Raw genomic sequence first — 25091 nt, 5'->3', positions numbered from 1 at the left:
ATATTGGCAGCTGTATGTAGTTCTGATGACAATACAATAATATGGTACTGTCGAACTGATCTGATGATGGAACCGATGAACTGGAACTTCATGATGGAACATCGTATCATAGCTGTGTTTGGACTTGTTAGAAATGTCTTGTAATGATTTTTATGTATGTTTATGTAAATGCGCGTTGTTCTGTTGTTTTTATGAACACGCTTATATGAGCTTTACCTGTAATTTTGTATGTAAGAAAATCTTCGAATCTTAATTTGACCCACTTCCCGGTCTTCGATTAGGATGAAATTTTGCACACGCTCTGCGTTCTGATGACAATACATGACTAGCTAAGAAACATTACAAAAAGCGTGTTTTTTAGTTTTTTAACTATGTATTTTATTTAAGCTATAAAATTGTTATACTGTCTAACATTTATTACACATTATACATTGTACTGTTTAAGTGATTTTCAAATAAAAATAATAAATTTTCCGGCATTTATGCTGACCTTGGCATTCACCTTGAGATAATAAGACGCTATAATACTACCATTTGTACTTATAAACACGACTTAAATACTTCTTACACATACTTACGAAGCTATTTATATTGGTCGAAGTATAATAACGGCAAGGTTGAAATTCAAATTTACCTCTGCCTAGCCTTTTCCCAACTATGTTGGGGTCGGCTTCCAGTCTAACCGTATGCAGCTGAGTACCAGTGTGCCACAAGGAGCGACTGCCTATCTGCCCTCCTCAACCCAATTACCCGGGCAACCCAATACCCGTTGGTAAGACTGGTTGTCAGACTTTACTTGAAAACATTAGAAAAAAAATCTAGGTACATAGTACGTTCTTAGTAGTCTGTCAGTAATATCATAAAATTCGTTTGATTTTATTTTATTGAGGAAACTTTTTAATAATTAATTGTTTTATTAAGTGCTGAGTGCACCTTTAATGGGCAAGTATAGCTGTGTAATATTATTAAGATTTTATATTTCTGTTATATGTTGTTGTTGGTGCACCTACATATTATAAATATTTGTCGAAGTAATATTGGCAACAAATAAGTCAAATCAGTTTTTTTTTTATTTATTCCTCCTTTTTATTTAATTCAGGCAACTATGGCCTATAGAAATACAATACATAAATAATAATTACCATTACAATAAGTATAAACTAATAGATAAAAAAATAAAAACAATTAAAATCTAAGTGTTAGTGTAATGCCCATTTTAGCTTCAGCGAACTTTTCACGAATTTATTTGGAATTCTGACATCAATTTTACTAGTTATATCACAGATTATATAATAGTTACTACGTAACAGATAAATCACTCCATACAAAAAAGTCCATACCTACTGTTATAAGCACCTACAAGTTCCCCAACTACCTACAAATTCCTAGCTGCGTTATAAAATGAACCTTAAAAGCTCGAGCGCTTGATTGTTATTCCAATGCGATAGCGCACAGTTCAGTGACCGCAACCGTGCCGTGGCCGCGCTTAGGGTTGCTTCTTACAATTTATTAATATTTATGTAAGTAGGAAAACAAAGTTACGCTTATTTTAAGATAGCCTTTTTTAAAACTGAGTTTTTAAATAAAAAGTAATATCAAGAATATTTTTCTTTAGTTAACTATTGTATTGCCTACTAAAATGGAGTATGGCTACATATTACTAAATATTACCTAATACGTAAGCATAGGTTAGTACTTAAGCAAAGCTTTCGTCAAAATCAAAGGCGGTTTTTAACTATTTTCGAGCACAAGTGCCATACCCCATATGGTACAACTCCGTCGAGTGTTGATACATACTTACCTAAAATTGGTTTCTGCGTAGCGACACGCGTAATGTTCCGAGTCGTCATTAAGTTGTACCAGAACTATACCTACTTACACTTGAGATGTGTTTTGAGCTACAAAACTCACAATACAGTTCATATAACTAAGTAGGTATCTAAAGTAAAATAAGTACCTAATGATCTCTGTTGTTTAAATCATAAAGTTGATAAGTATTAATTTATTTTAAAAAAATAGAATTACTAGATGTTCATAAATATAAAATGTTTCTAAATCTTACAATAGTCGCATACCTATAAACCAACACAACTCAAAATAATCCATCAGTTTGTTAGGTAGCTTAAAAAACATAATAAAAACCAACAGCATAACATGCCATGAAATAAAAATAATAATATTGGAGCGCGCGCGGCGCGTGTGACTATTGAAAACCCTGAGCCGCGTGGGGCTACCGATAACCCAGCGAGCGGTAGGCATTTATCGCGCGCAAGTACGTCGAGTGACAGAGGCCTGGTTATATCTTCGGGTGTGGTATCTCTAGATAAGGCGAGTGTGAAAAGTAAGATAATCGTGGAATGCCTATATAACTTATCTTTTTTACAACTAACATACGACTGGTCATCATTGTACAATGATACCGTATCTTTGCAATCTGATATCTATTTCCTTAACCGGGATCTCGCTATGGGAGTGAAGGAATAGTGAGTGCACCTGTGTCCAAGCAAATGCTTGTGCTCTATAATATGTCCTGCGCAGCTGGCTGATCTCCTTATATGAGAACAGCCGCCGTGACCGATAATCGACTAGGAGGACATTATAATAATTTCCTCATTTTTTTTAATATCTGCTTAGCCTTTTCCTATATTGAGGATGTATTCATTTTTATTGTAGCTGCCTCTACTCATGCAGAGAAGGAATAATAGTTAATCACAATACTCGCGTAAGGCGCATTGGTGATTTCAGACTCGAAAGTCCAGGTCATCCTCATAATAATTGTCTTCACCGTTTGTCAAGCATTCATATCATATCGTTTATTGCATTCCATAATGTACATTAGAAAATTATAAAATGATAGTCACAATTATGGTCCCTGAAGTTCCCAGGGCTCTAGTAGGGGTTCCCAGGGCCCATTGTAATGTGCGCACTCCCATACATCTTTGTACTTAAAAGATGTATGGGAGTGCGCACATTACAATGATCAGGTATTTAGCCGGTACCGGACCGAGTGTTTAGTCCACAGTGTGCAGTCCTGTAAAAAAAAAGTATATAATTAAAAGTTATATTGTTCTCAAGTGAACTTTTGACCAGACAGTCAAAGGTCATCGACCCTTTGTCAATTGTTTTAACATTGTAAGGCAAATCATTAATTTGTTGTTTTATTGAGGTCGTGTACCTTATGAACATAGCACCCTTAATCATATTTTAAAAAGGATGGCTCGTGGCTAAGTGACGGCCCCACTGATAAATCAAAGATTAAGCAAAGCTGGGGTTGATTAGTTTATGAATGGGTGACCATCTATGTCATAATGAGTTCCTCTATGTTTCGGTTAAATTGGTCCTAGCTGTCATTTAAACACCATTGGCAGTCGTTATGGGTAGTCAGAAGCCAGTAAGTCTGACAAACAGTCTTAATAAAGGGGTAACCGGGTAACTGGGTTAAGAATGTCAGATAGGCAGTCGCTCCTTGTAAAGCACTGGTACAGCAGCTGCATCCGGTTAGACGGAAGCCGACCCCAACATAGTAGGGAAAAGGCTAGGCAGATGTTGGTCACCCATCCTCTGACCGAATGCGCCAAGCGTTGCTTAACTTAGCGGTTGTTCATTAGCCACGAGCCGTGAATAAAATGTAATCTGATCTATTTTTCCTACACCACTCATAATAATTGGGACCATTCATTGTTGTACATTTTTATTACTTTATGAATAACCCAGTTAATGTCCTATGTAATGAATATGTCCTAAACCTCTAACAACACACACTATTACGTATTCCCCTCGGTTTCACTTACATACAGTTTATGACAAATAATTCTGCCTCCTTAAAGTCAGCCATTTGATGCCAGTTATCTATCTATACTAATATTACAAAACTGAAGAGATTTTTTATTGGTTGAAACGCGCAAACCTCAAAAGCAACATGACTGATTAAAAAAAAAAATCTTACGGTGTTAGATGGCCCATATATCGAGGAAGGCTATAGACTTATATAGTTTTTATCCGGGTGTAGTTGCCATGCAGGAACAGCTAATATCCCATATTGACAGTTAGCGTTCTCAATATATCTCCATTTCGAAACTCTTCGGTGGTGTCGGATTGCCGTCCCATCGCGCTATGAGAGTGAAGGAATAGTGAGTGCACCTGTGTCTGCGCAAATGCTCGTACACTATAATATGTCCTGCGCAGCTGACTGATCTCCTTATATGAGAACAGCCGCCGTGACCGACTATTGGCTAGGACGCCATTATATCTAGTATCTACATTCTAAAAACAGGTGTTTCGTCGTCACAGATAAAACAATTATACAATATGTTGTTATATTTTATGGACTTTAATATAACCCCAACTATATTATCTTTACAAGCTACAATTTATTTTCAAGTTCGACAGATAAGATACTAATATTATATTTTATGTAATACGTAATATCAATAAGTCTTTGTTTTTGTTCGGTGATGTTCTGTGGGTGTTATAGTGTTTAAATATTTATGAAAATGCTGTCTAAAAAGGAAAGGCAGTTTACGAAATCAAGGGTTAGTAGTCAATTCGCCCGAATTTAACTAGCACTCGTCACCGTTTCTTCTTCTCAGCCATAACACTAGGAAGTGGTGAAAGGGGGGCTCGGTTCTTGGGGATACTGTCCAATGTAATTTGACGTGAAAAGGTGTTAATTTACTAGGAGTGTTAAGAAATAGTGATCTGTATTAATCCGTGTTTTTTCCTATGAGCAAGAAATATTACTAAGATTCAACACAACAAAGTTTGAGAGTGGTCGTGACTCCTCATCTACATTTGTTGTAATTTTTTTAACATTAGAAGTGTTCAATACAGTTAACACAAAATTCAGTCGTGTTGTACATTCGTTGTTTTTTTGAGGGGGGAGAAAAATAAATACGTGTCTATTATTTTAGGGTTATCTTAAAGATGGACTAATTTCTTTTCTTCTGGAAACTTCTAGAAAAGTGCTGATTAAGCCACTGTATACAGATATTTCGTTGAGTCTCAATCTCAATCCATCCAAAGGTTGTCTGTAAGACCGCCTATTGGGCCAACTAAACTAGTTAGTTACAGCCTTTTTATCGTCCCACTGCTGGGCTGCGGCCTCCTCTCACACGGAGAAGGATTGAGCGTTAATCTAACGCCAAGTAAAATATTTTTTATTTGAAGTGTTGTGCATAATAAAGAGTATATCTTTCTTATATTTATGTTGACAATGTTATTGTTTCAGATGCGATTGCACCGGTGTGAGGGCTGTTTAGCGGCGTGCGGACGGCAACGCCGCTCCACGCCGCTCCCTACCGTACCCAAGAGTTTGGCCAGGTAACTATCCAGCTAGCCTCGACATTAGCGTTTGAACTATCCAGCTAGCCAGCTATGTACTAATATGTACCAAGAGCTCCCGGTCCTTTACCGGATCTTAGCTGGGTAACTATCCGCTTAGTCTCAAAATAAGCCAAGCGACTATCCATCTAACCCTCATCCTAAAATGTGGTTCCCTCCCTTATTGAATACTTTAGTCAATTAACTATCCGCCTAGCTCCGTCCTAATAAGTCGCATCTTCTTTACCCAGGACTTAAGCCTGGTAACTATCCACCTAGCCACGACATTAGTCAGATGACTATGCGGCTACCCCTAAATGTTGAAGTTAGCTCCTAGACTAATTGTAGACTTGAATCTTTTGGGAGTGATAATCATAAGAATTTATTGTATGTTCACATTCATATAGAAATGATGTACATGTTATCGTACATCGGTACATCGTATATGTTCTCTTAATTCCAGGAGTAAAATATTAAACCGAGCGCGCCGCGCCCCGTACACCGCCCCGATGAGTAAAGACAATTGTGTTAAGATGGAGGACGCTCCCCCCACGCCGCCGGACAACGATGCTCCTCGTAAGTAACACGAAAATTAATTATAGTCAGTCATCTGTATCATCGAAAAAGTCGTGGTGGCCTAGTGGGTAAAGGACCAATCTCTCAAGTATGAGGGCGCGGGTTCGATCCCAGGTCAGGCAAGTACCAATGCAACTTTTCTAAGTCTGTATGTACTTTCTAAGTATATCTTAGACACCATTGGCTGTGTTTCGGATGGCACGTTAAACTGTAGGTCCCGGCTGTCATTGAACATCCTTGGCAGTCGTTACGGGTAGTCAGAAGCCAGTAAGTCTGACACCAGTCTAACCAAGGGGTATCGGGTTGCCCGGGTAACTGGGTTGAGGAGGTCAGATAGGCAGTCGCTTCTTGTAAAGCACTGGTACTCAGCTGAATCCGGTTAGACTGGAAGCCGACCCCAACATGATTGGGAAAAAGGCTCGGAGGATGATGATCTGTATCATCAAGGGGTGTAAGGGGGCAAATCATCATCTCCCAAACCTTTTCGCAACTATGTCGGGTTCGGCTTCCAGTCTTAACCGGATGCAACTGAGTACCAGTGTGTCACAAGGAGCGTCGGCCTATCTGACCTCCTCAACCCAGTTACCCGGGCAATCCAGTACCCCTTGGTTAGACTGGTCATCAGATTTACAAATGTCCACGTGACTGCCAAAATTCATCAAAAAAAAATCACTTTTAATATTCTTGTTTCTTTGATGAATAACTTCTATGCATGCATAAGAAAAAAATATCCTGAAATAATGGAAATCGGCGGTACACTCACGAAGCTGGTCTACTTTGAGCCTCGTGAAACCTAATACAAACTTTCCTATTTATAATATTACTTGCTGTTCCGGGGAACTACATTCCCGGTTAAAATATAGCCCATGTCACCTACTCGGTGATAGTCCAGGTTTTCAAAAGTGAAAGATATTTTGAAATCGATCCAGTTGAAAAATTCAAACAAATCATTATCCACCTAGCCTATTTCCCAAGAAGTTCCTACTTAATAGAACATAGCTGAGTAGGAACTTCCTGTCTTTTGCTGTATAATTTTACTAAATAACATGTAAATATGTTTATCTATCATTTCCCACAGCGATGCCCTGGTTCGGCATGGACATCGGCGGTACCCTCACGAAGCTGGTCTACTTCGAGCCTCGGGAGACGAACCGGCGCGAGCTGGACAAGGAAACGGAAGTGCTGAAGAATATCAGACGATATCTTACGAGGAACTCGGCGTACGGGAAGACTGGCAGACGGGATGTACATTTACAGGTATGTAGACTTTCTAAAACTAAATATCGATCTTTGTTTCATGAATAAGGGTCAATTCCCACTGAAAGAGCAGCGGCCGGCGGCGGCCGTAAGAGCACGGACAATGTAAGAGCGCGGCGCCGCGCTCGCGCTCAATCACTTGCATTTGCGGCCGCTGCCGGCCGCTGCTCTTTCAGTGGGGATTGACCCTTATTCATCAATCGGTCAAGTAGTTTTTATTTTTCAGTCATCCAGCAGACTCAGTAGGCAGACAAAGTTTTCTGTTTAATATTATAGAGTTTCCTATTTTTCCAGTTTTTTGTTGGCAACTTTTAAGTTGTAATAATGGATTCCATGCCTATTGGTGGCAGTTAAAAAAACATGAACGATATGATTTGAAAACTATCTTACAGTGTTATATTACCTACATAACCTTTTTGTCAAAGAAATCTATAGGCGACTTTTCATACGAGTGCACAAAGTTTCTGCGGGATGCGGGCGATGAAACCGCCAGCTTAAGCCAGTATCATCTTTATAAACATTCTCAACCTCTTTTTTACAGATGGACAACGTAACAATCCGCGGTCGCCGCGGCACCCTACACTTCATAAGGTTCCCAACTTCAGAAGTGGGGGCGTTCCTCCAGCTGGCCAGGTCTAAGGGCATGGCGGACCTCGTCAACACTATATACGCGACCGGCGGCGGCGCCTACAAGTTCGAGGAGGACTTTATTAAGGTGAGAACACGTTTCTTTGCAGCTGGGTAACGTGACATACCGGGGTAACATTTCATATGGTTCTCTCCAGCAGAAATGGTGGGTTGCGTCAAGTTTGAAAAGGATTTTGTTAAGGTAAGTGGTCTTCTAGGTGGCAAGAACAAGGTAATTGGTCATTTAAGTACTAAGGACAAGCTATGTGGTCTTCTAGGTACCGAGAACTCCCCTCTTTGCAGATGGGTAACGTAACAATACACTTCATAAGGTTCCCAACCTCAGAAGTGGGGGCGTTCCTCCAGCTGGCCAGGTCTAAAGGCATGGCGGACCTCGTCAACACTATATACGCGACCGGCGGCGGCGCCTACAAGTTCGAGGAGGACTTTATTAAGGTGAGAACGCGTCAGAATCTAGTAAGTCTGACGCCAGTCTATCCAAGGGGTATTGGGTTGCCCGAGTAACTGGGTTGAGGAGGTCAGATAGGGCAGTCGCTCCTTGTGGCACACTGGTACTCAGCTGCACCCGGTTAGACTGGAAGCCGACCCCAACATAGTTTTCAAAAAGGCTCGGAGGATGGATGACGTGTCTTTGCATGTGGGTAACGTGACAATCTGTAGTTACCCACAAGGTCCACAAGGGGGTGTTCCTTCAAGTTTGAGGATGATTTTACAAAGGTAAGTGGTCTTCTAGGTACCGAGAACACTCCTCTTTCTTCGCAGATGGATAATATTAGTAGGTACAGAAAAAAAGTTTCCACCAGCGGATTCACTTGGGGACTATTTCTCGTACCTGGATAGAACCCTGTACCCCTTCTAGTACTGAATTTGTCAAATTGGACCAGTGATTGAGACTGTGTTTAAATAAACAAACTTTAGCTTTATAATATGAGTACTAATAAATCGCTATTTATTTATTAAAACTCTTTCAGAGGATACAAAATTTTTTTTTATTTTGGATCATTTTTAACCGACTTTCACAGGTTTTCAAATCGGATATTTTTACTTTTTTTTTCCAAAAAACCCAAATTTAATTTATTTTTTCCTCTTCCACAGGAAGTAAACATGCGTCTCAGCAAAATGGACGAGTTAGACGCTCTCATAGCGGGTGTCCTATTCGTGGACGGCATGAACTCCCAGGAGTGCTACTACTGGGCGCCGCCAGATGAACACGCTGTACATACGCATGTTAGTGATTCGGTAAGATTTTATTATTCACTGCTTTGCTCCCATCACCAATATCATCATCATTATGATCCTTCTGCTCTTACTGTTACTGTTACAGCCTTTTTATCGCCCCACTGCTGGGCTGCGGCCTCCTCTCACACGGAGAAGGATTGAGCATTAATCACCACGCTTGCTCAATGCGGGTTGGTGGCAGGTTTCCTCAAGATGTTTTCCTTCACCTTTTTTTTATCAGCCATTGGTGTCTAAGATATACTTAGAAAGTACATACAAACTTAGAAAAAAAAACTTAATACTTGCCTGATCTGGAATCGAACCCCACTAGGCCACCACGACTTATCCCAATTTTATTTGTACTCGGCACAACATGTTTTCTCCTTCCATACTCTTCTATCTGCCGTCATCTCACAAGTAACATTCTTTCTAACCATATCGACTTTCTCACAATTTTCTAAGTATATCTTAGACACCAATGACTGTGTTTCGGATGGCACTTTAAACTGTAGGTCCTGGCTGTCATTGAACATCCTTGGCAGTCGTTACGGGTAGTCAGAAGCCAGCAAGTCTGACTCCAGTCTAACTAAGGGTATTGGGTTGCCCGGGTAACTGGGTAGAGGGGGTCAGACAGTCGCTTCTTGTAAAGCACTGAAACACAGCAACATCCGGTTAGACTGGAAGTCGACCCCAACATAGTTGGGAAAAAAGGCTCGTAGGATTGATCGACTTTCACGCAATTCATCGGCCATCCATCGTTTCTTTGGTCTTCTGTTTCCACTATATCCGTCCACGTTCATGCTCAAAACTTTCCTCATAACATGACTTTCATTCCTCCTCATCACATGCCTATACCATGACAGCCGGTTTTCACGCAATTATTCCAGCTAATTTCTCCTGTCCTATTCCCAATTTTATTTGGTATCGGTGCAATATAATATCCTCTCTGTAACTCTTCATACTGACCAGTCTCATTTCCCGAGCCTTTTCCCAACTATGTTGGAGTCGGCTTCCAGTCTAACCGGATGCAGCTGAGTACCAGTGTGCCACAAGGAGCGACTGCCTATCTGACCTCCTCAACCCAGTTACCTGGTCACGATATTGTTGATATCACTGGTTGTCAGACTTTCTGGCTTCTGACTACAAAGATGTTCAAATGACAACCAGTACCCACCAGTTTATTCTGTCTTCTGAAGCACAGAGAAACATGTTAAAACAAGATAGTCACCGCGGGGCTACGGGCTTGTTCTTGCGAGTTACCGCGGCGCTGGTACATACGCGGCCTACGACGGAACACGACGGTTTTTAGTCAGTAAGAGTCTGACACTCCCTCACCGCTGCTAACCCACAGCGGGAGGGGGCATTTGATGATTTTTGACGTCGTTAAAAAAACCGCGGCACTTTCAGTCTATTGTGCTTATATTATAAAACTCTATAACTAACTTTATAAAAGTTTTCCGCATACAAAGCAAATTCATTGGCAAAATATAAATAGCTGCATCCAGTAGGCACCGACTTTTAGACCTATGCCCCTAAACATTTTTATTTGCTTTTGATTGCTTTCTGGAGAAGGGTTTTTATATTTTTTTTTTATTTATATACATGTTGGAAATATTTTTTTATAATCATCGGCACGAATCTTGAGCGCTGACCTTCACCTGCGCAGAAATAATTTATTGGGTCCCTTTTGTGGTATGAAGTGAGGCGCGGGGGCGCGCTAAAGCGGTGATTGGCCCGCAGTGCATCGCGTCATAGCCGTCACTCGGGATTAGTTCTTTGCTAATAAATCACTTCTGCACAAATGAAGGTCAGCGCTCAAGATTCGTGCCGATAACTATACATCCAAGTATATTATTTCTTCTTACCAGCCCCCCTACTCGGAAGCAGCCCTAAGCGTCTACGTTCGTAAGCCGTTCGATTTCTCGGAGCCCTATCCGTTCCTCCTCGTGAATATCGGCAGTGGAGTCTCCGTGCTGGTGGTTAACGCGCCTGATGACTACTATCGTGTCAGCGGGACCAGGTAGGTCTTTATTTGGCTAGCCGCTTCCTTAATATATTGATTATATCGGGTGTGTTGTACCTAATCACATTAAATCAAACACGTTAATATACTGGTTATTATATGTCAATTAGCACAAAGAGAAAATAAAATATGTAAAAAAAAAAAAAAAAAAATTCAATCAAAGTAAATAGAATTAAAATGTGCGAGAATTAGAACACCAGAGTCAGTCATTACAAACAACTGAAATTCCCAGCTGTCAACTGGTCAAAACATTCGATACTCCTAGCTTTACTCATGATGTTGTAAATTATGAAAACGAAAAATGACTCCTGTGGCTAAACCACTGAATGGATTAGGTTATTTTTTTTTACAATTCGCCATAGAATATCATAAAGTATATGTGATAGGATTTAATGTGATCAGGTACGGCACTTTGTACATACAATATGTAGTCATTAGTTTTCCGAACCTCATCATGACCCGCAAATTTTTAAATATTAATATGATCAAAAAACTCATTTTTCTTTCTTTATTTCCCCAGCCTCGGCGGCGGCACATTCCTCGGTCTCTGCTGCCTCCTAACCGGCTGCAGCAGTTTCGAGGAAGCCATCCAGCTAGCTGCCTCCGGAGACAACACCACGGTGGACAAGCTGGTGCGAGATATATACGGCGGGGACTACGCCAGGTTCGGCCTGCCCGGCGACCTGGTGGCCAGCAGGTGAGTCCTCATCCGGCTAGGCGGATAATTGAATGTAAAAAGAAGTTTTTTAAATGTATACTGCTTTGGGGTTACATCACTTTTGTAAATAAGTCACAGAAAACAAAAAATATGTTGATTAAATAGCTGAATTCGGACTGAATGTTAAAACTAAATATCGATCTAATATATTGTGGGGGTATCCTTGAATAGGCTTCTAAAATTCAGCTATCGTTTTTCAGTCTGAATTTTCCTTCAAAAACTGTAATACCAATGGCTGCAGATTTGTCAAAGAACACAACTACAATTTGACTTGTTTCAATACAAATTATTATAGTTGTAATTTCTTTAGAAATATACACACTTTACTATTTGATATTGTTTTAATATTTGTTTTGTATAAAATGTACCAAAATATATAATTATTTTTTCTTTACAGTTTCGGCCAAATGTGTTCAGCGGAGCGTCGAGCCAAAGTGTCCCGCGCCGACCTCGCCCGCGCATGCGTCGTCACCATCACCAACAACATAGGCTCCATCGCCCGCCTCTGTGCCTCCAACGAGCATATCGAGAGGGTAACTATCCGCCTAGCCGCTTCCCAACTATGTCGCCGTCACCATCACCAACAACATAGGCTCCATCGCCCGCCTCTGTGCCTCCAACGAGCATATCGAGAGGATCCGCCTAGCCGCTTCCCAACTATGTCTAAGAATATGCAGCTGAATACTAGTGTGCCACAAGGCGAATGCCTATCTGACAGTGGCGAGGCGTCCTTATAAGCCGATTCCCGTCGGCTTCCCTTTCGAATTTCAAGAAAGAAGCATAGGTATAAGTTATAATATAGGTATAGGTATAATTAATATAATCATTTAAACCACACAATTGAAATATGTAGGTATAACAAAACGCCTACCACCGTAAAAAAATTGTCTATAAATTACTTGAAACATTTTGCTCCTACTAAACAAGCCGCGGCTTCCTCCTCCATACAAAACTACGCTTGCGTGACGTCATCCACGCCGCGCCGCGCGATGTTCGCGGCATATGGGCGAGCGGTAAGCCGGCTCGAGTAGAGTAGCTATATCTGTCTACGCGCGAGTGATAGCGCTTAGAGCTCTCAAACATGTAAACAAACAAATCAGACAAATTCACTCTCATTGTTCTTATTTTGTTTTAGATAATACCATTAACAATTTTTTCTTTGTATTACTTAATTGAATTTATTGGTGTGTGTATCATTTGGAAATAACATAGTTCGTGTGTGTACAATATTTTATGTTAGTTTAAGTGTTGTTACATTATGTCAACATAGATGGCGTTGTGCATTTTTATGCAAATCCTGAATCGCGGAGTTAAGATTCTCCGCGATTTAATGACCCTACTTGGGAATTTATAATTTCTTGTATTCGCCAACTGTATAATTTTTATTTTATTTTTATTAAGTAGTTGGCAGTATCATTACTCCCTACTAATCCCCGCGATCGTACTGTGACCAGTGTGACCTGAGTGCTTAGTGCGAGTTTTCGTGAATTTTTTTACGGACTCACATGAGAGCGCGTATACTATACTTCGGCCGTTCAGAGAATGCGTTCCTGACACCTATCAGTTAGTCACGACTAGTGATGGACACAACATAACACTGAGTTCGTTACCGTTCCTTCAAAATGAACCGCCGCATTATTTTAAGATTATTTTCGTTTTAAATTGGCGGAATCATTTGTTTTATATTTTAGTTATTTAAGTGGAAACCAAAAAAAGGTAATATTCATATAATAAAATTGTTTTATTTATTCTTTGTTACAAGTACATTGAATTGAATGTGCGACCAGAATATTAATCAGACTCCTATTTGCTTGAGGAGGTGGTGTCTTCATCATCATCTTCGCCTACATGTATAAGTATATTATTATCAATAACAGAATCAATCCTGATATCTCGGTCTAACAAAAGCCGGGTAATCAAATAAAAACAGATCGAAAACACTTGAAAAACGTGGTCTATGCGCACGAAACGACAACGGACGACTGTTTTAGCGTCACAAAATGGCGGCCCATAACGCCATTTGGGGTTACCATTTTTAATCTAAGTATAAAAATGCGGTTTGGTCATAGTTTTATTTTTATTTTTCATAAAAGTTATAATTAAGTCTTATAGTCCATTATTTTCCAATTCTTAAAAAGAAAATCAAAACGTATTATTTTATATTATAACTGTATAAGAACAGATTACGATACTTGCCTGTTATTTTTAGCACAGCACTACAAAATATAAACCGCTGACATAACCTTGTAATAGCGCAGTATAGATTTAGAAAAATATTGTTTACCAAGTTATTTGACACTCAGTTTGGCACAAAATTATAACATTCATTGATTATTGATATAATAATGTTGTTTTAATGCTCCTCAATTGTTAAAACGGTAAACAACCAGCAAAAATATTTTTATCGTAACTGCAACGCCATTGCAAAGTTACGTCGTCAGTTCAATCGCGACGTGTCAGGAACGCATTCTCTGAATGGCCGAACTATAAGATTTGTATGGAACAAAAACAGCTCCACCTAGTGTCAAAAATTGGAACCTGTTTTTGTTCCATACAAACAGTGTTGCCAACAGTTGTAGAAGCTTACCACCAGAGTCAACTTTTAAAACCACCAGAAAACCACTAACAAAAATTTATCCCACACTTAAAATCACCAAATTCACCACTAAAAAAATATTGTTTATATTTTATTGTAACCTAAAACAATTTAATCATCCAAAGATGTAACTCGGCAACGATAGAAAATTAAAACAGACAAAGCATTACATCTGTTTAGCAATTCATCCGACCCGATCCGAATCCTTCACAAATTATAATCGGCGTAGTAGTTTCACAAATTGTTTAGTTACGCATTTGACCAATGAATGAGTACTTAATATAATTATATAGTAGTCGTTCACCTTTTTGTTTTGTAGATGCTTTTTTGACATTCCGTGAGACTTCAAATCTCCATAGTAACTCCTTAAAGTTGTACCACAAAACTTACATTTTGCTACTTGACCCGCAGTACTTTCAACATTTCGCCACTATATAAATAGGGGACTTAAACCACCAGTATTAGTGGAAAATCCACTAAGTTGGCAACACTGCATACAAATCTTAGTATACGCGCTCTCATGTGAGTCCGTAAAAAAATTCACGAAAACTCGCACTAAGCACTCTGGTACTCAGTACGAGTACAGTGTGTGTAGTGAAAATAGAAAGACCTACGTTGAAATGAGTTATTTATTTTGATACGTAGACAGTTTGCATCAGGTTTCTTTTTAGTGTACCTACTTTTAAAACTTAACTAGGATAGCATTTATCGCATTAGACTGTTTTCCGACAGATTATTAACTTTAGGAAGGAACTTATTTTTCAAGGTTAAGTTTTGAGAATAAAAACGTGTTATAAAACTCGGGCACGCCGCTCGGGTGAATTACCTACCAATAATACGTCAATATTAAAATTACTAACGTCCTGACGGATTTATGAAACATATACCTACGATAAATATCAATGGCTAACAGGCCGTTGTAAATTAAAATGTATTGTTTCTAGTGCCAACTTTTCGTAGATTCTAGTAGTTAATATACCTAACTAAAGATAATAAAGTTTTATAGATATTAATAATCTGCCGAATTCCTCGAGAAAACATGTTCAAACTATCAGTCTCTCAGTCAGTGCTAAAAGGTGGACTGAGAAATTACCTCCATTACCTCTCCCCCCCATCCCTGAGTACTCCCCCCCCAGTTTTTTTTTGCTGCGACTTCCCTATTTCATTAAACCACCCTTCGCCACTGCTATCTGATCACCCGATATCCCTTGGTTAGACTGGTTGTCATACTTACTGGCTTCTAACTACCCCTAACCAAGGATGTTCAATGACAGCCGGGACCTACAGTTTAACGTGCCATCCGAAACACAGTCATTGGTCTCTAAGATATACTTAGGGTCCGTTCAGATAGACCGGCTCGGAGAGCAGAGCAAATTCTTAACCACGACTTAGTATTTGTAGTAAGGTTTATTTTTGCATGCGCACTGCTTTTATCATTAAGAATGCTCGAAGCCGCTCGGTGTGAAATAATAAGAGGAGCCGACCGGCTCCGATCGCGTAATTTTTCTTGACGTTTGGCTCCGATTGCATGCTCTTTAATGCTCGCGCAGCCGATCCGCCCCGGTCTGTGTGAAAAGAAAAATGCGCGCCGATGCTCTCCGAACCGGTCTATCTGAACGGACCCTTAGAAGGTACACACATACCCATACCCATGAATAATCCCCCAAAAATAACATATTATGTTTTGTCTTCTCAGGTGGTGTTCTGCGGTAACTTCTTGCGGGTGAACCCTCTCTCTATGAAGTTGTTATCGTACGCGATGTCGTACTGGTCGCGGGGGGCGCTCAAAGCACTGTTTTTAGAACATGAGGGGTAAGTTATTATACATTACTTGAAGATATAAAAAGCCAGCACATTATATAGTGCAAATATGCTCTTAAAACTGTCGGACTATGGACTGTCTTTAGCCTTTTCCCAACTAATATTGGGGTCAGTTTCAAGTGTGCCACATAGAACGACTGCCTAGCTCATAGCTGACCTCCTCAATTCAGTGACCCGGTCTTACAATGCCTCTTGGTAAGACTTACTGGCTGCTGACTACCCGAAACGACTGTCAAAGATGTTCAAATGACATCCGACACCAATTTATTGTGCCCTTCGAAGTACGGAGGAACTGGTTATGACAAGATAGTTACCCATCTACAAACCGAAAAATCTCGGTGTTGCCTTTTAATCTTATGATGAAACAATTCGTTCGGGTGTTCTAAATGTTTTATCTCACGAAAGCGGTTGAGCCACATATGTGTGAAGTTAACCACTAACGAGCGCTCTTGAGCAAGAAAACATGCATATATAAGTTACAATATATAACAATATGTTAAGCACATGTATTAAGTACAAGCTCACTCGCTTTCTTAAAATAAACGATCTAGACTTAACCGCGACCTAATGTAAATAGTTGAAATAAATAATAGACTATCATCATCATCCTCCGAGCCTTTTTCCCAACTATGTTGGGGTCGGCTTCCAGTCTAACCGGATGTAGCTGAGTACCAGTGCTTTACAAGAAGCGACTGCCTATCTGAGCTCCTCAACCCAGTTACCCGGGCAACCCGATACCCCTTGGTTAGACTGGTGTCAGACTTACTGGCTTCTGACTACCCGTAACGACTGTCAAGGATGTTCAATGACAGCCGGGACCTACAGTTTAACGTGCCATCCGAAACACAGTCATTGGTGTCTAAGATATACTTAGAAAGTACATACAAACTTAGAAAAGTTGCATTGGTACTTGCCTGACCTGGAATCGAACCCGCGCCCTCTTGAGAGGTTGGTTCTTTGCCCACTAGGCCACCACGACTAATAACCACGAATAATAGACTACTATATACTTAATATAAACAGTAGACTTAATATCCTGTATTGTTTCCAGTTATTTCGGCGCCGTAGGCTGTCTCCTACACTTAGACTCCCGCTCGCGTCGCCGCAAGGCCGCCGCTCCTGACGGCGCCGCACACAGCTGAGTACACACCGTACATACCGCACACACACACACAAACCAACAAACAAACTAACTAACATGTGACTTTGTGACGACATCAAAAATCATCAAATGTCCCCTCCCGCTGTGGGTTACGCGCGGTGAGGGAGTGTCAGACTCTTACTGACTAAACACCGTCGTGTTCCGTCGTAGGCCGCGTATGTACCAGCGCCGCGGCAATGTAGCTTGACCATCATCATCCTTCGAGCCTTTTTCCCAACTATGTTGCGGTCGGCTTCCAGTCTAACCGGATGCAGCTGAGTACCAGTGCTTTACATGTGACTTGACTATGGAAAACTAAATGACTAGCAGAGATGTCATAACGCAATATCTACTAATAGCCAGTTTCTTCATCAAATATAAAAGCCAAATTAATGTCATAAAGTAAAAGTAACGGTCAAATTCGTTTTTTTCAAGGCAACAGTAACAGCAAAACTAATAGATGAAACAAATTTGATCGTTTACTCTTGATGAAGAAATTAGCTGTAAGAAAGTACCGCGACAACATGCGGGGGCAAGGGCCTTAAGACCCAATCATTTTTTTTTAAACAACAACCGTCTTACCACAAAAACTTTTTAACGTCAGTTTAAGCTTTGTCTAAAAAAATGTCAAATTATGACGTTGACATATGGTTCATTTTGCAGCCAAAATTTTTTTAGACAAGTGTAAAACAGGGGTTAAAGTTTTTGTAGTAAGACCATGAATGTGTGACTTATATAAATAACATCTCGTTAGTTTACTCCTAACTGATCGTTTTGGTCATGCCCATCGTACGAATTTGACCTTCAAAAAGGCATCTGACCTACCTGTATTATGACATCTGCGCTCATCTTTCATTCTCCATTGTCTAACTAAACGCACTGTAACAAAATTTTCACACCAGCGGATTTTCCGCGCGGCAACGCGGATCATACAGGCTGTGTATGAGCAAACAATTGACATTTACCCGTTCGAAGGACGACGCAATTTTTGCTGAGCCAAAAAACCGAGCAAATAATCCGCTAGTGTGAAATTACTGAAAGCTGCTGAAAATATTATTGTTAAAGGCCGATTTTTTTGTCAATCATCAGTTAACTTCTATCTGAGGAATAAATATGGCGGTTTGACATATTTTCTATACGAAAGCCATGAGAAATGTCAAACATATTCTACAGATAGAACTTATCTGGCAATTGAAGGATAGGTCCTAACTGTGGATTCCAATAAGCGATCCATCGCTTGTTTTGCGATTGGCGATTGAATTTCGACATAAGCTTCTTATAATTATGTCAAATTTCAATCTGTAATCGCCAACGACGGATTGCCTATTGAAATTCGCAGTAAAACAATTATAGGCTGTAATGTAATGTGCGGTTTAAAAACGGAAAAGCGAAAAAAGTGTGTTTTCTAAACATAAATTAAATGATAAAATCATATTATATTATTATAATTATTACCTAGAAAGCAGTTTTTATAGATATTTATTATTATTATTACTTATTATATATATTTAAAATAGTTCGAATATGACGGTTGTTTATATTTTTGCAAAGACTTGTTGTTACGGGAGGGAATTATTTTGCAGCCCTTTAATTTATTTTTTGGTTCCTATAGAAAATCAGGTTTTCAAAAAATATAAGCGGTTTTACACTAGCGGATTTGCCGCGCGGCAGATACCTAATATAATCTAATAATATGAGATGTTAAGGCGCCGAAATAAAGAACCGATTTGTAAAATTCTTTCACTGTTGTAAAGCTACACTCTTCCCGAGTAACATAGGCTATATTTTATCCCGGTACGGGCAGTAGTTCCCACGGGACGCGGGTGAAACCGAGTTGTTAGTATGTGATGAATCGAGCGGGAATTCCGCTAGTGTGAAACTCGTTTTTATAAACGCGCGACAATATACACGCTGAAGCAACTTTAATTATAAAGTTTTTGTTTGACTTTACGTTAATTTTTTCAGACAACTGTTTTTAAATTAATACCATTTTGAAATGACAATAAATATCATGTCTTTTTTTTAATATCAGTGTTTTAGGATAATAGCATAAAAATACGGATAATCTTTTTTTAGTAGTTTTCAATTTTTTTATGTCAATTATTCCTTCAGTTTTTCTTTTGTGAGCGAGCTCGACTCGCACTTGACCGGATGTTTTAGACTTTTGCGTCCTTACTACAAAAACTTAAACGTCTATTTTACACTTGTCTAAAAAAATTGTGGCTGCAAAATCCTAACTAATATTATAAATGTGAAAGTAACTCTGTCTGTCTGTCTGTCTGTCTGTCTTTTCTTCACGCCTAAACTACTGAACCGATTTGTGTGAAATTTGGTACAGACATAGTTTGGAACTTGAGAAAGGACATAGGATAGTTTTTATTTCAAAAAAAAAAAATATAAAAATAAAAAATAAAATTTATTACGGACATATAGCGCCATCTATTGGTCAAACCAAAAATATGCCGGAAGTCACTATATCATGCGAACGAAGTCGCGGGCAAAAGCTAGTGAACCATATGTCAACGTCATAATCTGAAATTTTTTAGACAAGTCTTAAACTGAGGTTTGAAAGTTTTTGTGGTAGTTTGATATTTACTATCATTCCTATTAAGGCGCGTATAGACGGGGTATTTTTTGTGCTATATAATTTTATTGAGTGCCAATATTTTACGAGGAGCGACTGCCTAACTGACCTTCTCAACCTGGGCGGGCCGAAACACAGTCATTGGTGTCTAAGATATACTTAGAAAGTACATACAAACTTAGAAAAGTTGCATTGGTACATGCCTGACCTAAATCGAACCCACACTCATACTTGAGAGGTTGGTTCTTTACCCACTAGGCCACCACGACTTTTTAGCAACAAATTGCATACAAATATAGTCCGTCTAGACGTGCCTTTAAAAAACTAATTTTGTGGGCCTTAGATGCAAACATTGAAAGAGAAAGAAATATGCTACGTGCCTTTCCCTCTAACATATTTCAATATAAAATGTAGATAAAATAAATATGTGTTAATAATACCTATTAATTCTTTGTGAACTCGTATTTCCCGAATTGTTCTCAGGCCCTTAGCTTCCTAATAGCATTTATTTAGTATTTTTTACCCCTGTGTAGGTCTCGACTAACAAATTTAGACTTTTTGTTATACACATACTGACTTACTACAAAAACTTAAACATCTGTTGAACACTTGTCTAGAAAGTGTGGCTGCGAAACGGATCTTATTTCAACGTCAAAATCTGTCATTTTTTAGACAAGTGTTCAACGGACGTTTTAATGTTTTTGTGGTACGACGAATAAGGTCTAAAATTTATTGAATGTGAAAATTTGTTTGGACTGACTTGTAAACATTGCTTACAGAATATCTATACTATATAATGTAGAGAAAACTACTGGGGCGAGTTGAAAAATTCTTTCACTGTTGGGGCGCTACACTCTTCCCGAGTAACATAGGCTATATTTTATCCCGGTACGGGCAGTAGTTCCCACGAGACGCGGGTGAAACCGCTTGTGAAAGCTAGTAATTTTGTAAGCAATGTTGCAAGAAATAAAGAAAAAATATACTGGCACAAATAATTTTTTGTATTTTTTGTTAAGGCCGATTTTTCAATCATCAGATAACTTCTATCTGAGGAATAGATATGGCGGTTTGACTTATTTTCGATACAAAAGCTGTCAAAATTTCGAAACTTATTTTTCATATAAAAGTTATCGGGTGATTGAAAAATAGGACCTAAATATATTATTTTCTTTGTATGCAAGTGTTTTTGTGTTAGTAGAAATTTTGCGTTTGACGCTTGGGTTGCTAGTGTAAAAATGTTAATGTTACTTATTCAGTTTTTTTTCTTCTGTTTAGAAAAAAAACACATGTCCTATTTAGAAGATTATTAAAAATATGTTGAGAACACAAAATGTTTAGATTAATATTTTATATTCGAATTCGGTTTTGAATCTTTTTCATACTTGTCTATTTTTTCAAGATGGCCGTTTCTAGTATGTAACTATTTATAATTTATTTTCAGTGACAAACATTATTATTTATTATTTTATGTACATGTATTTATCGAATAGTGATTAGGAGTTTATTTAATTGTTTTTCAATGTTAATTTAATATAATTATGTTTATTTTTAAATCAGTGGTGGGTATGACTTTTTTGTTAATATGTAATAGGGCACACATATTATTTAAAAAATTGTCATCTATCGGTCATTGGTGTCCAAGATATACTTAGAAAGTACATACAAACTTAGAAAAGTTGCATTGGTACTTGCCTGACCTGGAATCAAACCCATTTACATTATTTAAATAAAATGTTTTTTTTTTTTGTAAGAAATTAAGTTTTTTAAATAATATGCGAGCTCTTTAAAGTTATTTTTGTGATATGATTATTCAAATTATGATTTTACGAATATTATCCTGGGTAGGAGGGGTAATATCATAGTTTTAGATACTATTTTTGTTTGTGACAACATTTTTTGATAAATGGCAATTCCTTGATTGACAAAATCTCAAACTTTGGTTGCTAAAACCAATTGACTAAGGGTGGGTTGCACCATTTAACTATAACCATAACCTAACCATAACCAGCCGTATACTTGCCGCGCATTGGTCACATCGGCGATTTGACAACTGAAATGGTTTGGTTATCGTTATAGTTAAATGGTGCAACTTACTGTAAAAGTAAGGTATACTTGTGAAACGTATATCTTGAATTTTAAGACTCTAGAAAGCGCAAAAGAATCGTATTTTTACACAAAATACATTTTATTTCATTTGTGTAATTTGTAAAGAAACTGGTTGTTTTGACGAAATATTGTTTTTAAATGTTACTTTAGTTGTCAAAACTGTCTTAAATTATGTGACAAACGAGTAATATCTTTTGCTCTTGTCTTTAAAAAATTACAATGTTATAGATATTGATAATGTTTCGTCATACCTGTATAAAAAGCTGGTAATTTTAGACCAAGTTGTTGTAATCTATAGGCCAATATGGGGGCGAAGCGTAATCCCAATTTGTAGGAACTTGGCACTTGACCTCAAGTTCACCGACAACATATAATTTGCTTAGCCTTTTCCCAACTATGTTGGGGTCGGCTTCCAGTCTAACCGGATGCAGCTGAGTACCAGTGTGCCACAAGGAGCGACTGCCTATCTGATCGACAACATGAGTCTTTTTTTCTTAAAACAATTGTTTACTTGGAAAGTTCGTAGAAAATAGTGGTTTTAAGAAAACTGACGTTTGTGTTGTCGGTGAACTTAGTCTTAAAAATGTCAAATTTGACAGTTCTACGTATTTCGGGGTTACGTTAAGCTTCCAAGTTTCTCTGCGGTCTACATTTTGTTTTTTAATATTTATTTTTACAATAACTTCACTGATCGCAGTATTTTAATATTATTTTTTTTGAGTTATGTTTTAATGCGTGCGAGGAGTAGAAAATATATTAAGGGCTGATGAATATTTTATATGATTAGAAATAAATATATGATATTATAATTTTCGTGTTTTATTTTTTGGGTACTTGCTAGCCTTTTCCTAACTATGTTATGGTCGGCTTCCAGCCTAACTGGATGCAGCCGAGTGCCAGTGTTTTACAAAGAGTTACTGCCTATCTAACCTCCTCAACCCAGTTACCCGGGCAACCCAATACCCTCTTGATAAGACTGGTTGTCAGACTGGGTTATTCCCGCTCGGTAACACCCTTTCGTCAACACTGTTGACCATCGGGAAAAAAAAGTTTCGTTCGTTCGCAGTGTCCATGAATGCTGTTATTATTTTTTAAATATGGAAATAAAATGTCATGGATTTTTAAAATGTTTTTATGGATTATGTTAGATCTTTTAAAACACAATTAACTAGAAAATAAAAGTGGCCTTATCATGTGCATAATAACCATTTTACACTAAAATAATAAGCAGCGTTCGTCTACACTGTGAACGGTGTGCGTTACCCAGGCCAGATGTTGTCGAAAATGGCAACTGTGTACTGTGCATACTGAAATCTATAATTTAAGTAAAAATAATAGAAAATAAAAAAAAAGCAAAATTACCATCTGTAATTTTTATCTGTGATTGTTTTTAAGTATAAGTATAATAATAGGTACTTTAAAAGTTCAATTGAAATGATTATTTTACCTGCCAATAAAAAATCTTAAAAAATCATGTACTTAGTTTTTTACTTTTGTACATGTCTGTACTAAATTTGTAACACTACTACATATTTTAGAAGGTACCATAATGTTCTGTTTTTCGCTTTTTCGTAACCACCTAAACTTGGTCGGGTTACCACGGTCATTCACTTCCTAATGACTTTAATCGTATTATCTCATTAATTATCCAATGTACTGAGCTGAAATTTTACTGATATACAACTGATCTAAATAACTAATTATTGACATAACATTCGGTTCATATATCCAATCCAGTGGCCAAATAATACCGCGCGCATCAAGACCGTGCTCGTGAAGAACTGAATATCATCATAACTTGTTAAATACTTACAGGATGCTAATGAAACTTCAGATACATTTGAAGGCAATTACAAGCTTTAAAATAACGTTTAAAGTAAGTCTTTAGACTTCTTATTGAGAGTGCTGGGACCAATTGAAATGATTTTTCATTTAACGAAATAACCTTTAAGATATGCATTATTTTGGTTTTATAATTGCCGAACAAATTTAAACTAAGTCCTAGGAAGTCATGTACAAAATATGATAAGAATCCGCTTAACCATTTCAGAGATCTAGCAAAACCAAAAACGTTACCCCAGCAAAATCTCGAATAACTTCGCAACCGAAAAAGAACAAATACAAAATATGGCACAACATTTACTTTATCTAGACAACTAATTTTATAGGTAATATTTATTTAAATATTCCCATTAGAAAGAAAAAGGTCTGGCTGGGGTAACGTTACGCCAGCAGGAAATGTTTTTGTGAAATAATTAAAAAACTATAAGGCGTCGTCCTAATTGGCAGCGATCGCACGATGGCGCGATGCGTTTTTCATCTCACTATCTCACTTGCGAGGTTCAAATAGGACACTCTGATGAAATCTGTATGTTTGAACTTATCGAACGACGAGAACGCATCGTGTCATCGTACAATCGCTGTCAATTAGGACGACGTCTTAGGCGTCGCGCCATCGCGCGATCGCTGCCAATTAGGACGACGCCTAAGCGCAACAAATTTAAAAATGTGTGCAACAATTACAGAAGCCGCACAACTAATTATCTATAAGATTAAAATGACCATTTTCGACAACATCTGGCCTGGGTAACGTACACATGTTAAGGTTGGTTTCCATTCTAAACAGATGCAGCCGAGTGCCAGTGTTTTACTAAGAGCGACTGCCTATCTGACCTCCTCAACCCAGGCCCGCCGTAAGCGGGCGTGCAAGGCGTGCACCGCACGCGGGCGGCACGTCCTAGGGGGCGGCAAATCGAGCGACTTATCACGTAATATTAAAAAAAATACAATATCTTTTTACCAATGATTTGATTTCAATATTTCCGAACACAGCAACAGCGCTAAGAATCTAGACACACGGCAGTGTGTCCGCCAAGTTCGAGCAAAAAAAGCGACACACCGGCCGTGGGTTATATTACATGAACCATTTCGGGCCAAATTCGACCCCCCTCCCCTGTAACTCAAAATCTATTTTATTTACGCATATCAAATTTCTAGTATCTGTTCAGACCCCCTCACTTATCTAAAATACAAAATTTCATTAATATACCTATTGTAGGTCTTGAGATATTGACGTCAGAAAAT

General features: G+C 38.4%; 1 protein-coding gene across 6 annotated transcripts in view; it reads left to right on the top strand.

The window, feature by feature from the left end:
• LOC124644062 (pantothenate kinase 3) overlaps window positions 1-17889 on the top strand; it is a 40707-nt gene extending 22818 nt beyond the window's left edge. For 3 of the 6 annotated variants that reach the window (XM_047183263.1, XM_047183264.1, XM_047183260.1), the window contains 10 exons: window positions 5228-5319; window positions 5783-5895; window positions 6974-7152; window positions 7694-7867; window positions 8896-9039; window positions 10887-11038; window positions 11562-11738; window positions 12157-12292; window positions 16052-16167; window positions 17228-17889. In XM_047183263.1, the coding sequence (XP_047039219.1) occupies window positions 5228-5319; window positions 5783-5895; window positions 6974-7152; window positions 7694-7867; window positions 8896-9039; window positions 10887-11038; window positions 11562-11738; window positions 12157-12292; window positions 16052-16167; window positions 17228-17318 (1374 nt within the window). In that variant the 3' untranslated portion in view covers window positions 17319-17889. Of the gene's footprint in view, window positions 1-5227; window positions 5320-5782; window positions 5896-6973; window positions 7153-7693; window positions 7868-8111; window positions 8236-8895; window positions 9040-10886; window positions 11039-11561; window positions 11739-12156; window positions 12293-16051; window positions 16168-17227 lie in introns of all 6 variants that reach the window. The other 3 variants (XM_047183265.1, XM_047183262.1, XM_047183261.1) reach the window with 2 other exon arrangements.
• Window positions 17890-25091: the final 7202 nt, after the last annotated feature.

The sequence above is a fragment of the Helicoverpa zea genome, chromosome 29 (genome assembly GCF_022581195.2).
Source record: "Helicoverpa zea isolate HzStark_Cry1AcR chromosome 29, ilHelZeax1.1, whole genome shotgun sequence".
NCBI lineage: Eukaryota > Metazoa > Arthropoda > Insecta > Lepidoptera > Noctuidae > Helicoverpa > Helicoverpa zea.
The sequence above is the reverse complement of the archived record's forward strand: the minus strand, read 5'-3'. Positions and strand labels throughout refer to the sequence as shown.